The sequence below is a fragment of the Rhea pennata genome, chromosome 1 (assembly GCF_028389875.1).
Source record: "Rhea pennata isolate bPtePen1 chromosome 1, bPtePen1.pri, whole genome shotgun sequence".
Taxonomy (NCBI): Eukaryota; Metazoa; Chordata; class Aves; order Rheiformes; family Rheidae; genus Rhea; species Rhea pennata.
The window spans coordinates 26,759,262-26,773,626 of record NC_084663.1 but is presented as its reverse complement, the minus strand read 5'-3'; the positions used below and the strand labels follow the sequence as shown (position 1 = coordinate 26,773,626).

At 44.4% G+C, this 14,365-nt stretch overlaps 1 protein-coding gene across 1 annotated transcript in view; it reads right to left on the bottom strand.

The window, feature by feature from the left end:
- The window catches only part of ANKRD26 (ankyrin repeat domain containing 26), a 61,537-nt gene extending 47,572 nt beyond the window's left edge, over positions 1-13,965 (bottom strand). Inside the window, exons 1-6 of the mRNA XM_062583374.1 lie at positions 13,763-13,965; positions 8,280-8,394; positions 7,863-8,036; positions 7,667-7,773; positions 7,012-7,149; positions 6,329-6,477 (exon numbers count right to left, since the gene is read on the bottom strand). Of these exons, the coding sequence (XP_062439358.1) occupies positions 6,329-6,477; positions 7,012-7,149; positions 7,667-7,773; positions 7,863-8,036; positions 8,280-8,394; positions 13,763-13,965 (886 nt within the window). The remainder of the gene's footprint in view (positions 1-6,328; positions 6,478-7,011; positions 7,150-7,666; positions 7,774-7,862; positions 8,037-8,279; positions 8,395-13,762) is intronic.
- Positions 13,966-14,365: the final 400 nt, after the last annotated feature.

The window sequence follows — 14,365 nt, the reverse complement described above, 5'->3', positions numbered from 1 at the left end:
TAACTTGCACACAGAGTCATAGGATAATTCACGTCAGAACTGACATCACAAGGTCTCTAGGCTCACCTCTCCTCCACAGATCACTCAACTATGAGGTCAGACAAGGCTGCTCAGGGCTTTATCCAGTATGGTCTTGGAAGCCTCCTCCAAGGATGGAGGCTGAAAAACATTTCTGCTGGATTGTTCTTATAGCAATGAAGCTTCTTCTTACATCCATTAGAACCTCTCTTGTTTTGATTTACACCTGTGGCTCTCAGATGCCATGCAAGACCAGGAAGTGCCTGGCTTCAGGCACTCATAACCTCCTCATACATACTGGTAGACTGCTGCTAGGACCCACCTATTCTCCAGGCTGACCCAGACAAGCTCTCTCAGCCTCTCCTCAGAGGACAAGCACTCCTGCCCCCAGCTAGCTTTGAGGCTCTCTGTTGAGCTCGCTTGCTGTTGAAAGATCAATCTTGCTCTATCATTTGGGGCCTAAAATTGGACTCTGTCCTCTAGACACAGTCCATCGTGTGCCAACTTCCCTCAGTCTACTGCCTGAACTCCTCTTCATGCAGCCCAGAATGCTGCTGACCCTCTTAGCTGCCTGGGAACCCTAATGTTGCCTTAGGCTCAGCTTGCTCTCTGCCCAGACTCTCAGATCTTTCCCAGCAGAGCTGCTCCCTAGCCAGGCAGTCCCCAGCATATATCATGGCAAGGAGATCCTCCTCCCCTTTTATCCTTGCTGCATTTTATAAGGTGTCTGTCAGCCTCCATCTTGTGGAGGTCCCTCTGAATGGCAGCACTGCCCTAATTTCCCTCAATTTGGTTTCATCTGCAAACTTGATGAAAGTGCACTTCACCATTTCTTCCAGGTCACAGATGTGCTACTGATATCTGATACTCTAGGAATACAGTCTGAGAAGTACTAGAACCTCTCAATTTGACAATTAAGATGAAATAAAAGGGTTCTTTGATTCCCAGGACTGAAGGGTGAGAAAAAATGAAAAACAAATATAACCTACATACAGAAGCTATTTCAGTGTTCCTGAAATTCTTGATGTGTAAATGCTAACTAAAAAAAATTAATAATAATTTAAAAAAATGAAATTGCTGCAAACAGGAGACAGGAGACTTTCAAAGCCACAAAATCTTGGATAAAAACATTTAAGAAAAAAATAAACTCAAAGATATATCATCATCTTTAGACACACATTTCCTTTGCTACCAGCAACACCTAAATGAGCATGGAAGATATGTCTTTCATAAAGACAGGACTCCTGTGAGAACTCTGATGATTATGTCTCCTGACCTGAACAGTACTTTCAGACAATGAAATACAGTGTACATGTTCTACGGAATCTCATGTAGACTAAACCTAAAGGCCAGAACTTTTCATGGGAGGACAAGCAAAAAAATAAAAATAAGAAAATGTGCCTACATTTTAAATGTTTCTTAATTATAAAAACATTGCATTACGCTGGAGAGAATCCAGCGTAGGGCTATGAAGATGATCCAAGGGCTGGAGCATCTGCCCTATGAGGAACGGCTGCGAGAGCTGGGCCTGTTTAGCCTGGGGAAGAGAAGCCTGAGGGGGGATCTTATCAATGTCTACAAGTACCTGAAGGGAGGGTGTCAAGGGGATGGGGACAAACTCTTTTCAGTTGTCCCATGTGACAGAACAAGAGGCAATGGGCAAAAACTGAGCCACAGCAAGTTCGCCTGAACGTGAGGGGGAATTTCTTCACTGTGAGAGTGACAGAGCACTGGCACAGGTTGCCCTGAGAGGCTGTGGAGTCTCCTTCTCTGGAGATCTTCAAGGCCTGCCTGGATGCAATCCTGTCCAACATGCTCTAGGTGACCCTGCTTGAGCAGGGAGGTTGGACTAGATGATCTCCAGAGGTCCCTTCCAACCTTACCGATTTTGTGATTCTGTGATTATTCTGTTACTATATAGAAATGCTGTGTGTAAAACTAAATACTCAGTGTCAGCAGTCTAATTTACCTGCTAACCTCCTAGACAGAGTAGACATCTGTCTCTTAGAAATGGGTGGTTAGAATATAGCAGTTATAAACTCTTAACAGGGGATTTCAGCTATATCTTCAATTAGCACTCTTAGAGTTAATTGAAAGAGCTCAGTAAGTTATCTGAACTTTTGCTTTTAGTTATATAAAATTATAGGTGACCAAAGTCAGATCACATTTCCATTTTAGAAGACAGGAAAAGAAGTTCATGACATAAACACTAGTCAGACCATAGTCCTGACACCTCAAGAGAGAAGATGGAATCTAGAAGAGTCATCTCTGGGGATTGCTTGCTTCCACTTAAATTTGAGTCCATTTTTATTCTGGAGCAACAGCACATCAGCAGATTTTTAAAAAGGTACTTTTACTAGTGACATAACACAAAATAAAAACTGAGTTACTGAATTCAGTAATACAAGACAGGAGCATGCAAAACATGCAAATGAATACCACCACCACCACTCCAAACCCTTAAATATAATTTATAAATCCCAAAACATCAAAATAGGAACCTCATAGATACTAAGCAACATAGACGTATTAATAGCTGTATACTGTATTCTATGTTTTGTATTTGAAAGGCTATTGTACAGAATACCTTTCCCTGATTCTCTTGTTCTTGATGTCTGGTTGGGAGACTGTTGCATTCCTAAATCCATTTAGGAAAAGGCATGGAAAGGACAGACGAAACAATGGTATCAGAATAAATTTGAAATCAGAGATTTGGAAAAATATAAAAAGCATAGACAAAGCTATAGCAGTGGGACACTGTATCGTGACTATTAGTCTACAGTTAGAAAGGTGCTGGATACAAAAAGAATCATAACATAGAGAATTCTGCTTTCAAGGGACAACATCAAACAGCTTAATTTTTAATTTACTTGTTCAGTCTAAATTACCTATATTCCAATATTTTGAAATACTGAAACAGATTATCAGATATTTACCACCAGTTCTAATCTCTACTTCCTACTTCTCTCAGTTTGACTCTTCCTCATCCATCCATCAAAACAGATGCAATTCCTTTGTATTTAGAGTTCTTTATGGATACAGCACACTTAAAATCCCTTCCTCAGAGCATCCCAGAAGTGTTTTAGGTTCAAAAAGTAAACCCTTAAGATACACTGTCCAGAAATTTTGCAGGAAATCTTGACTCTCAATACTCACGTCACCACGTAACTTCCACCTGTTATGCTACTTATATTTACCGATTTCAAGTGATAGTTGTAGTATGTTTCTCATCTTTAGTATGTTTCACAGCCTTAAATGAACACAGCTTGAAATGTTGTCTCAGTGTATGATGGAAATATAGGCCCTACCTATCTCAGTTTGCGACAGGGGAGTTCTGCTGGTACTTTATCACGTTGAACTGTTCAAAGAACTAGGTCGCCAGCCGGAACTCAGGCACAGTGACCACACAGATAGAACGAACGCCCCATTCACATAAGGCTATGGTGCAGGTCACATCTGGACCAGAAAGGAAGGAGCATGTGTGTGTTTGTGTGTGTCTCTGTGTCTGTCGTAGAACAAACATCTTAATAGACTAGAATAGAAATAGTCCAGAACAGAAACCACTATCCACTTGCCACAGCCAACCCACGCAGTTAATAAATTTTATATTTTATGGTATGGTGTGGTTCTGTTATTGCAGCTACCCAACCTCTCAGTTAGAACAGAAGGCAATTCTGCCTGCACTGATTTTACCACAAATTCATGGAATCGATTCAGCGGAAGGACTTCCGCTATCAACAACACAGACTTAAGAAATAGTTAAGAAAGGACTACAGACGTTTTCTCATCTCTTCTCCTCCATTCCTCAGTTTCTTAAAAGGGAAAACAGGACAACTTTTCCTGAGCCCAGGGGATGTAAATCAGCCTGGAGCACTCATCTGTATTCCAACAGCTCTGTGCTGCAAAAACAACTTTTCTAGGGATTCAGGGAAACACTGATGGAACAGTACACCTAACAAGTACTGCAGTAGTTTTGAAAGTTTCCACTTCAGACATATTAGAAATCTGGATCATTTCTTTTGGAAGCATTGCAAAGTTGTTATTTTCATTGAAGAAATTCTGACTTCAAAGCCAAAAAGTCTGAAATCAGACACACAGGGGCTGGCAGCCATTCAAGTGATGTTTTTGCAAATCTGTCTCTGATTAATAAAAAGGTTTATGTTTTGACAGAACACAAACATTCAAACAAGGATTTAATTTTTTAAAACTGATTTGTTCAACATTGTTCAAAATCTTCTAACAAGCAAGTGCAAAAGAAGCAAAAGGAGTAAGATACTGAAAATCCCAGAAAAATAACACTGAAGAGCAAAAGAAAAGAATCCAAGGTCAGTATTTCTCTCAAGATCATCCCAGCTTTTACTCTAATGAAGACTTCAAATCCTGCTAATGCTGTATATCAAAGGGAATTTCATGATGTAGGAGCTATGCTTTGTGGGTGCAAAATAAGAGACTGTAGAATTAATTCCATCAATCTTCCCAATAAACCACCAATCTTTCTCTCTCTCAACACAGTAGTGCCATCTTTTAAGAGATTCAGTATAAGGAGAAAAGGATCCAGACACTAGACAGAAAATAAAAACAAATCCTACTAGAAACAGACCGAGAGCAGAATGTATTCTTTCTCCAAATCCTTAATCCACATATCATTCTCTTCATACTCATTACGTTTCTTCAAATGAACATATCAAATGAAGATTTTCCATAATATTGGTGAACCTCTAATAGAGTTCTTATAGTTTCCCAGAAACTGGGCAAATGTTCCAGTCCAAGACCCATATTTTTCTGAGGGTATCAGTTCTGGACTTGCACAATAATACTATTCTTCAAGATAGATTTTAGGATAAGCAATGCTTGTCAAATCAGTTGGTTAAAGTGTGGTGCTAATAATGCCAATGTCAAGGTTCAATCCCCATATGGGCCACTTGTTTGAGGGCTGGACTAGATGATCTCCAGAGGTCCCTTCCAACTTTATCAATTCTATGATACTCTATGAAATAACACTAAAATGCAATACCACAGTGATTATATCAACCTGCACAGAATGAGTGGATTTCTGGCAGAAGCAATATTTTGCTAACCTGTACCATGCCCTGTACAAAATCTTCTAGCAGGAAACTTCAAAAATCTATAATTGGATCAAAGGTATCAAAGCTCCTGCTCCTAAGTCAAAGTTCAGCTCTGAATCAAATTTTAGTACCTGGGAAAAGTCAAGGAGGGGGAGAAATATCTAGTGTTTTCTTTTGCTCATGGTTCTTGTTACATTTTTTTAAAAGAGTAATAAATTGTGTTTAAAATCTGATATCCACGTGCTACATAATGACAATACAACATCCTTAACAATACAACAGAATAAAACTTCCTACTGTAGGACTTAAAAGATAAAGGGAAAAAAAACAATTTTATATATTCTAAAATAGTAATTTGTAATGTAATTTCAGGGCTACTGGAGCTGATAAGCACAGACATATTTTTTTCTTCTTACAAACTCACTGAAGGAGTTCATTCTTTAATCACAAGGCAGTTTAATTGTTTTTCTAGATCAAAACATCATATGGATTTTTAAAGTTTACTTTCTGAAATTAATCAAAAAGGATGAAAAGCATTACTTTTATTGTTAAACCAATCACATCCAAAGAGATACTGTATACACAACTCTATTGCTGCTATTTTTTAAGTTACTTTTCAAAGACAATTCTTCCAAAACACGTAACCAAAGCACCCAAATTCTCAAAAAAAGTGATTGTAATTGAGACGAGAAATAAGGTGACTCACTAAATTCTGCTTACTAGAGTTGACATTATTAAAAGAAAGACACACACAAATTCAAGTCAAAAAAAAAAAAAAAAAAGCTACACCTCCATAAAAACTTACCTGTTCACTCCCTACAGCAGAAAGATGAAAGCTAACTACCAAGGATAAACACAAAGCTTTTGTAACTGGATTTTCACAATCGAAACAGGAATAGGTAGAAGTACACAAATGAAAACACAAATACTCTAGCCTCTGGTTCCTTCCCTGTCCCACTCCTTCCTCTCCCTTTGTGGGGAAGTAGAGAAGAAAAACCTATAGAGATGCACAGAAGGCAACAACCCTCCAAATGGATGGCTAACACACTAATTAGAAGTGGCCTCACAGACTCACTAGACATGCATCCAGTCAGCAACACAAAAGTGCATTTACAAAACTTTGAGTGCTGCTCCCTCTGAGGCCTCTGCTAAAGTCAGTAGTGGACATGATAAGCTTCAACAATACAAGCCACCAAAAGGAAAGGGATTCTCATCCTCAGCTCCTCCACAGTTAAGCTTCCTACCTCCTCTGTCCAGAGCAGGCGCACCCAATGTAAAGCCAGCAGCTCCTGCCTTGCGAGGAGTGCTAAGCAGCAGCATGCCTTTTGTATCGCTTGCAGAAGCTTCTCCCACATTTTCGACATCTGCACAGTCTGCTAGGTGTTGACTAACACTATATACAGAAAGAAAAGAAATACTGTCACAGAAACCATCATCCTTGCATATATCACTTACTAGAATACTAAATAGTCATTTATTCCCAATCTCTACCTATTCAGAGCCATTCATATTGTGCCAGAACCCTGTGGAATAAGGAACAAATATGTTTTCCCCAGAGTAATCTTCAAACATGCTTTACTCCTAAAGGTGCTTATACTCCAGGCTATGCCCAGGCATCATTCTTTTCTACTTCCCCTTGACAGCCAAAGAGAAAGAGGAAGCAGGGGAAGAAATGAGCTCTAGATTTTGTGTCAAGAGCTGGTCTGGAGAGAGTTTTGCATACATTCACTTGCCAAAGACACACTTTTCAGAATTTGTTGTAGTCAGATATGAGCTTAGTGACATAAATCTGAAACCTAACAGAGGATTCAGGTAGAAATTTTTCTCAACTTCGAAATTCACACTTGACACAGGAATGATATGTGTCAGAAGATTCCATTTAGCCCAGGACAAATTAGCAACTCTGACAATACAGTTAAAAATTTACCTAGAATATCCATGAATAACAGCATAATCCTCAGCTGTCCATCCATTAATATCTTTATGGGAAACATCCGCACCATACTGAAGAAGAACTTTTATTAAATTCAACTCCCCACCAGAAGCAGCTATCATAAGTGAGGTCCTAAAACATGCAGAAGATGACAGGAAATGCATCATTTGATACGAATACTTCACTGACATTATTTTCTTCTCTATTTGCTCTCAAAACAATTATTTTCCTCTTTTCTTTCATTCACTTTAAAATAAAGTTCACCAAGTATTAAGAACATGAACAATAAAATGGAAGAGGGAGCCAAAAGAATTAATTATTCAGTTTTCAGGTGAAGTTACTTACATCAAAACTATGCCTGGGTTCTAAAAACCCACTCCTGCCTAACAGCACCGCTGCAAACTAGCTGCAGGTTCCCTGCCTTGCGGCCACCAGGCACAAGGCTTGCTGGTGCTCCTGAAGGCGGAAGCCATCCCGTCAGGCACCACGGCGGCCACGTGCAGACCACTTGTCAAAAGGCACCCACCCACAAAGAACTGCTTCTGCGTGGCTACTCCGGCCTTGCAGAGAGGCTCACGCCCACGCCTCTCTTCAGGCAACCTTGCAGAACACTCAGGGGACCCAGGCCCTCTTTGGACAAGCCCTTCACCTTTCAGACTGATCTCGAGCGTGCACGTCAGCTCCTTTTCGGAGCAGGAACTCCACCATCTCCTCGTGGTGTTCGGTCACAGCAAGAGCAAGGGGTGTGCATCCCTCCTGAAAGAGCAGATAAATAACTCTGATAAAAAAAAAAAAAAAAAAGACAACCTTTTAATAAAACATCCTGAATAACTCTCAAAATGTACCTCATTTCTCCCATCAATGTGGGCGTTGTGCTCCAGTAACTGCCCTGCCAGAGAGGTGCTAGGAGCAATGGCAGCGAGGTGAAGGGCAGTGTTGCCGTTAGCATCGGCAAGGTTAGGGTTGGCACCATGCGCTAGCAGAATGGCAACACATTGCTCTTGCTGGCACTGCACGGCCTGCAAACAACACAGGAAAAAGGGAAATGTTTTTTCAACAATAAATTTCCTGTCTATTGGAATTCCCATATTTTGCCAACGTTAGAAATACAATAACACATTAAAAGATTAGGTAACATACGCCTATTTGATGGCTGATCACAACACAATCACTACACGTATCTAAGTAGAGAATCGTGCAAGAGGTATCATTCAGTCAATGATTCAAAAGCATTGTGTACAACAGGATCACTTATCTCGTACCTTCATCAATGGTGATCTGTCATCACTGTCACAAAGATTTAGCTTGCACTTGTTTTCTACTAAATATGAAACAACCTCTGTATGTCCATTAGCGCAAGCAAGATGCAGAGGTGTCCTAAAACATAAATATATTAGATTAACATGACAGACAACTGAAGAGATTGTTTCTGTCTAGGTTATATGGAAGGCCACAAGTTTTGCTTTGAAAATATAAACCTAAAGATGGTTTCTTATTACATTACTAACGATTGCAGTTTCATACCTGAAGCCTGAGACTGGCTTGCAAAACCCTTAACAGCATACCTGTATTAAGAATACACATCCTCAACTGTGGAAGTGAATCTGTACAGATTCTTGTGCCCAGGCAATTTGCTACCTCCAACAGCACTGCGCACCCAGCCCAGGAGGGAAGACCAAGGCTCGGGCACCTCGAGCCTCCGCCAAGGCAATCTCTAGCTCTCGCCAGGATCGCTCACGGCGCGGCGCCTGCCAGAGGCGAAGGCGACGCCTTCGGGGCACCAGCACGTCAGCCGCGCGCGGCGCGTTTCGGCAGTTCGTGCCTTCGGCCCTCTGCCCCAGCTCACCGCTGCAGCAAGCGCGGGCGCACGCTCGCTCCCAAGGGCCTCGCTGACGCCCAGCAAACCGCCTAGCGGAGAACTTCCCCCTTAAAGCTCTCATGCCAACAGCAGCAGAGCAGCATTCTCGCTTGCTCACAGCTGTCACTGCCCTTCTCAGATACCAAGTCCACCAGAGGAGAAGCCCTCTCCAAGGCAGCAGAGTTGCCTGTCCACTATTCCTCACCAGCTGAAGGAAATGGTATTAATTTTTTTCAAGTCAAAGTCTTGTCTGGAAGAAAGGTGGCCTTTCAACCTGCAAAACATCTTAGTTCTGGTGCAATTATCCAGCCCACTTGCACTGAAAGAAACATTCAACCAGCAAGTCCTGCCACCCTGCACATGCTTCACTCTTTACCACAGACTGAAAGCAGCACAAACTGCGTTCTGTGCACAAGGCACAACACCCACTGCTTTGTGCTACCCCTGTCCAAGCAGAGCAGAAGATACACTAGACAATAGGCAGGCTCTTCCACCCTTGAGGGTCAGGCAATAATAAGCCCATAGTTCTTCAGGGACTGGGAGCACCATTTTGGAACTGCTCTGCAGCAGTTCAGTACCTTCTCCGAGTTGAGGAAGTCTATTAATCTTGCAATTATTTCTGTGCCATGCCTAGAGACATGGCTACAAGGTCTCACTGATTAGGTGGGAATGGAAAAGAGCAGCTGCACAAAAAGAAGTGATATGTAATGCAAAAATTAAGACATTTGTAATGTGAATCCTTTCTTTTACAGGGCAGCAGGTGAGCCTCTTCCAAGAAAAGGCTTCTTACAAGGGACAAGATAGGGACAAGAAAAACACACAAAACTAGAAAGGACCTGCGATAACTTGCTAGGGACAGGGAAACAACAATGGCAGCAAGGACAGAGTCACTCAAGAGTGATTACAACCACTTATCTAGAAATCTGCTTGTGAATATGGAGCATCCCTCATTTCCAAATAAATAACTGGCTGAGATTATCTGAAAGCTAACCAGCACAGCATGCTAGCAGTTCACTGCAAACAGTTCACATGGATAAATGATAACTGATGTGGCTGATGCAATCAGCCAGCCAATGCAACTATGAAGGAATACATGATCTTCTAAAAACTACTTCTGTCAAGCAACAGGAAAAGAAGCCTCTGTCATCTTTGTAAGCAAAAAGCTCTCCAGAAAACCAATGTCATTTCTCTCCTTCTCTACCAAGCTGCTCAGTCTGCCAAAAGGAAAAGAGACCTCTCTGGAGCAAGGGCCTGCTAGAGCTTCAGAAAAGATTCACTAGAAGAAACAAGCTGGCAGAGAGCATCAGAGCCTTCAGTTCCCTGTCCGAGGAAAGTCAGACCTCCATCAACACCAAATCTCTTCTGTCACCCACTCCTGGTGACCCTATCTGCACACCACTACTGTTGCCATCACCGCTACTGCAATCCAATGCTGACACCCACATGACAGATGAGAAGGGTTTATTATGTTTAAGCAGCTGCACAATAATCCTGCAATAAGACTATGGGGAAGTGACAGGTGACAGTCACCTCAAAAAGTACTTGAGAAGACTCAGCAATTATAAGCTATGTAACTAAAAGCACTAGAAGTCACTCTCTCACCTGACAACACAAACCTCTGTTAATGATAAACTGGATCCAGGCTGTCAAGAGCAAATTATCTAATACACCTCCTAGAAGCATCCTGCTCCTACCTAATACTCTCTCAAGTGGGTTGCTTGGGAGCCCCTGGTAGCTACAAAACCCACTTTGAGGAAAGAACTTATAGATTTGACCTGGTATAGGATTCTGCCTCTGGAAGTCCTGAGCAGCAGAATGATCTGACCTTCTGGAGAGCAGCTCTGCAGAGAAGCACCTGGGAGTGCTGGTGGATGACAAGTTGACCATGAGCCAGCAGGTGTCCTTGTGGCCAAGAAGGCCAATGGTATCCTGGGGTGCATTAGGAAGAGTGTTGCCAGCAGGTCGAGGGAGGTGATCCTGCCCCTCTACTCAGCCATGGGGAGGCCTCATCTCAAGTACTGTGTCCAGTTCTGGGCTCCCCAGGACAAGGGAGACATGGAGCTACTGGAGAGAGTCCAGTGTAGGACTACAAGGATGATCAGAGGGCTGGAGCATCTGCCCTATGAGGAACGGCTGCGAGAGCTGGGCCTGTTTAGCCTGGGGAAGATAAGCCTGAGGGGGGATCTTATCAATGTCTACAAGTACCTGAAGGGAGGGTGTCAAGGGGATGGGGACAAACTCTTTTCAATTGTCCCATGTGACAGGACAAGAGGCAATGGTCAGAAATTGAAGCACAGGAAGTTCTGCCTGACCGTGAGGGGGAATTTCTTCACTGTGAGAGTGACAGAGCACTGGCACAGGTTGCCCCGAGAGGTTGTGGAGTCTCCTTCTCTGGAGATCTTCAAGGCCTGCCTGGATACAGCCCTGTCTAACATGCTCTAGGTGACCCTGCTTGAGCAGGGAGGTTGGACTAGATGATCTCCAGAGGTCCCTTCCAACCTTACTGATTCTATGATTCTATGATTTTTTACATGAAGAACGCATGTATTTCAGACATTACTACTCATGTTTCCTACTCTTCACATCAATTTCCAGTGCTGTGAACCTTTCCAGGCCCTGGAGAACAGGATGCAATTCTGAAATACTTGATTGCATTAGGTAGTCACTCAGAATGCATATCACATGAACAAGTGCTAAGCACTGGCGTTTTTATGCTAAAAGCATCACACTGCTCCATTCTACTTATATTGTCTGTTCTCTTGGCCCTCATACTGTGTTACTTTATTTGCCCAGTTAGAAAACTGACAATAGTATGATACACAAGAGGAAACGTTTCCAGAAGAAGGAAAGCTTTCTACAAAAGATCAACTGAAAATGCAAAAACTAACCAAGTATAAACTTCAGATCAGAATCTGCTAAGACCTGATGACTGAGGCAGCCACAGTGAAAGAAAAGGTAGCTAAAATGAAAACAAAAACAAACAAGAAAAAAACAAGAGAAAAAAAGAATTCTGTGAATGTCATTTGGCACATGACAGGATGAATGGCACAGTCAGGTAAAGCAGTCAAAAGCTATACACTCAATCCACCTTACACAACACCATCCATCTCAAGGTACAGAAATAAATACCAACTGGCAACACTCAGTTACAAACCCACTGCAATGCTCTTGCTTGCATCTGCTACAAATCTAAGTCTTTCAGGGCCAGAGGTTAACTAGCTGACAAAAGTCTAGTCTTCAGGACAGACAGTCTAGCGGCCAGCCAAACTCCTGAATCAAGTACAAATCCTGGGTACTAAAACTTACTCTCATGTGCCCTCTCTGACCTCTTACCTTTGTTCTTTCAGACACTTAACATTAAACCAGGTTCAGTGCTAGCCTCCAGGAAGCACTTTCTCACCCAGTGAGTCGATACAAACATCCTTTTTGTTGCATCACCAGCAGAAAATACTTTAATTCCTGTGCATTTCTCCACTACAACTCAGCAATGTCAGATCCATTAGTGGGTGCCTTGATGCGCACCCAGACTGGAAGGGGTTTTGTTCAGCTTCCACTAGACCAGACAGTCCCAATTCCGCACAATACAAACTACAAAGGAGAAGGCATTTTTCAGGAAAGGGGCACTGGGCAGCTGCGGTAGTGCTGGCCCTGCAGTGTTGACTGCCTGAATGGAAGAGAGACTGCCAGCCACACACGGACTTTTAAACAAGGACATCGTGTCACACACCTGTGATCCCTAAGAAGCCCCAGCCACACACCTCTACATGACAGCCAACCTGGGAACAAGACACCAAGCAGTGGGCAGACACAGCTGGCGCACACAAGAGCAGAAAGGCAAAACCTTTTTCTCAAGCTCTTCGGCACAAAACTGATCCTACACATAAACAATGTTTTTAGAATCAAGACAACAAGGTTTACTTCATAAGACTTTATAGATTCAAGAGCTAACTTGACAGATGAGTAGTGATGGGGCTGATTTGTCTTCTTATGCCAAATGACTCCAATAAGAACAGCATCTTTTCAGAATATCATGAACATTTTGACTCTCTGATTCCAGAGAAAGCATAAATAGTTTCCACTAACACAAAAGATCCAAAAGCTTCAATGTGGGGTTGATTACATTATGCTTAGATGGATCAGTTGGATCTATATTGCAATGCAAGTCTTCTATTTGAGATATAATTACCAAATATTTTCTCTGCTTGTTTCAAACATCAACATCATAGCACCTGTCAGAAACAACAGGGTCTCCTGTGAGTTACTGCCCAAACCTTCAAACACAAGGTAATAATCAGCTGTACCAAAACCTCAATGCAAAAAACTGAGTAACTGCCACCACAAACCAGGCTGTGGTTTTGTCATCGCATCACAAAAACATCAGGCAACTTTGCATGAAGCACAAATATGCAACACATTTATTCTGTGCTATAACTCTTTCCCAGCTGCACTGCTTACCTCTCCTTAAGCTCTTCTCTGCTGAAGCCCTGCAGCTATTTCAGCTCAGCTAGCAAAACAGCACACCGAGCCCTCAGAGATGCACAGAGCCACATCATGGCCCTTTGACTTCCAAGCGTGACTGGAGAAGACTGGCTGCTAAGACGACCAGGGGCAAAGGACTGGGACAACACTCATACTCAAGGCGGAATTGGAGGGCTTCTGCTAGCACAAGCCCACCACCTGCCAAACGATTTCCAGGCCCCGTCGAGCGCAGGGCTCTGGCGGAGCCGGCGGAGCCACCTTCTCGCTGCTCACGCGAAAGCGGCCGCTTGTCGCCAGCGGGCGAAAGCCGCGGGGGCTGCAGCGGGCCCGGGGTCTGCCGCAGGCGCCTCTCGCCCGCCGAGCTCCGCCTCCCCCCAGCGCGCGGCGCGACCGCCGCCGCCCCCTCACCGCTTCGCCTTGTCCCGACCGTCGATGCTGTGTTTCTTCAGCGCCTGCCGCACTTGGGCCAGGTCGCCGCTGGCGGCCGCGCGGTGCAGCTTGCCCAGCTCCTTCTCGCGGAGCTCGTAGGCACCAGGGTTGCAGGGCGGGGAAGCGCCGCCGGGCGGCGGCGGCCCCTTCCTCTTCCTCCCGAAACCGAAGAGCCTCTTCATGCCGCGGCGGGGGCACGGACGCGGACACGGAGGCGGCCCCGCCTCGGGCGGGGCAGAGGAGCCGAGCGCCGAGCAGCGGCCGCGGCCCGGCACAGCTGCTGCGGGGCTGAGCCCCGGCGGGCTGCGCGGCCGCGGGCGGCGGGCTCGGAGCCCCCGGGGCGGGGGCAGAGGCGCGGGCCGAGGGCAGGGACGCAGCGAGGCTCCCAGCGAGGCACGCGCCGTCGCTCCGGCAGCGGCGGCCGCAGCACTCAGGGCCGCCGCCTCTCACCGGTGCCTGAGCTCTGCGCATGCGCAACAGCCCGCGACGCCGGGGGGGGGGTGGGGGGGGAGCTGTACGAGCGCTCAGGCATAAGCGCCCGCTCCCCCCGCTGCTGCCTCTGACCGGCCGCCCGGAGACGGG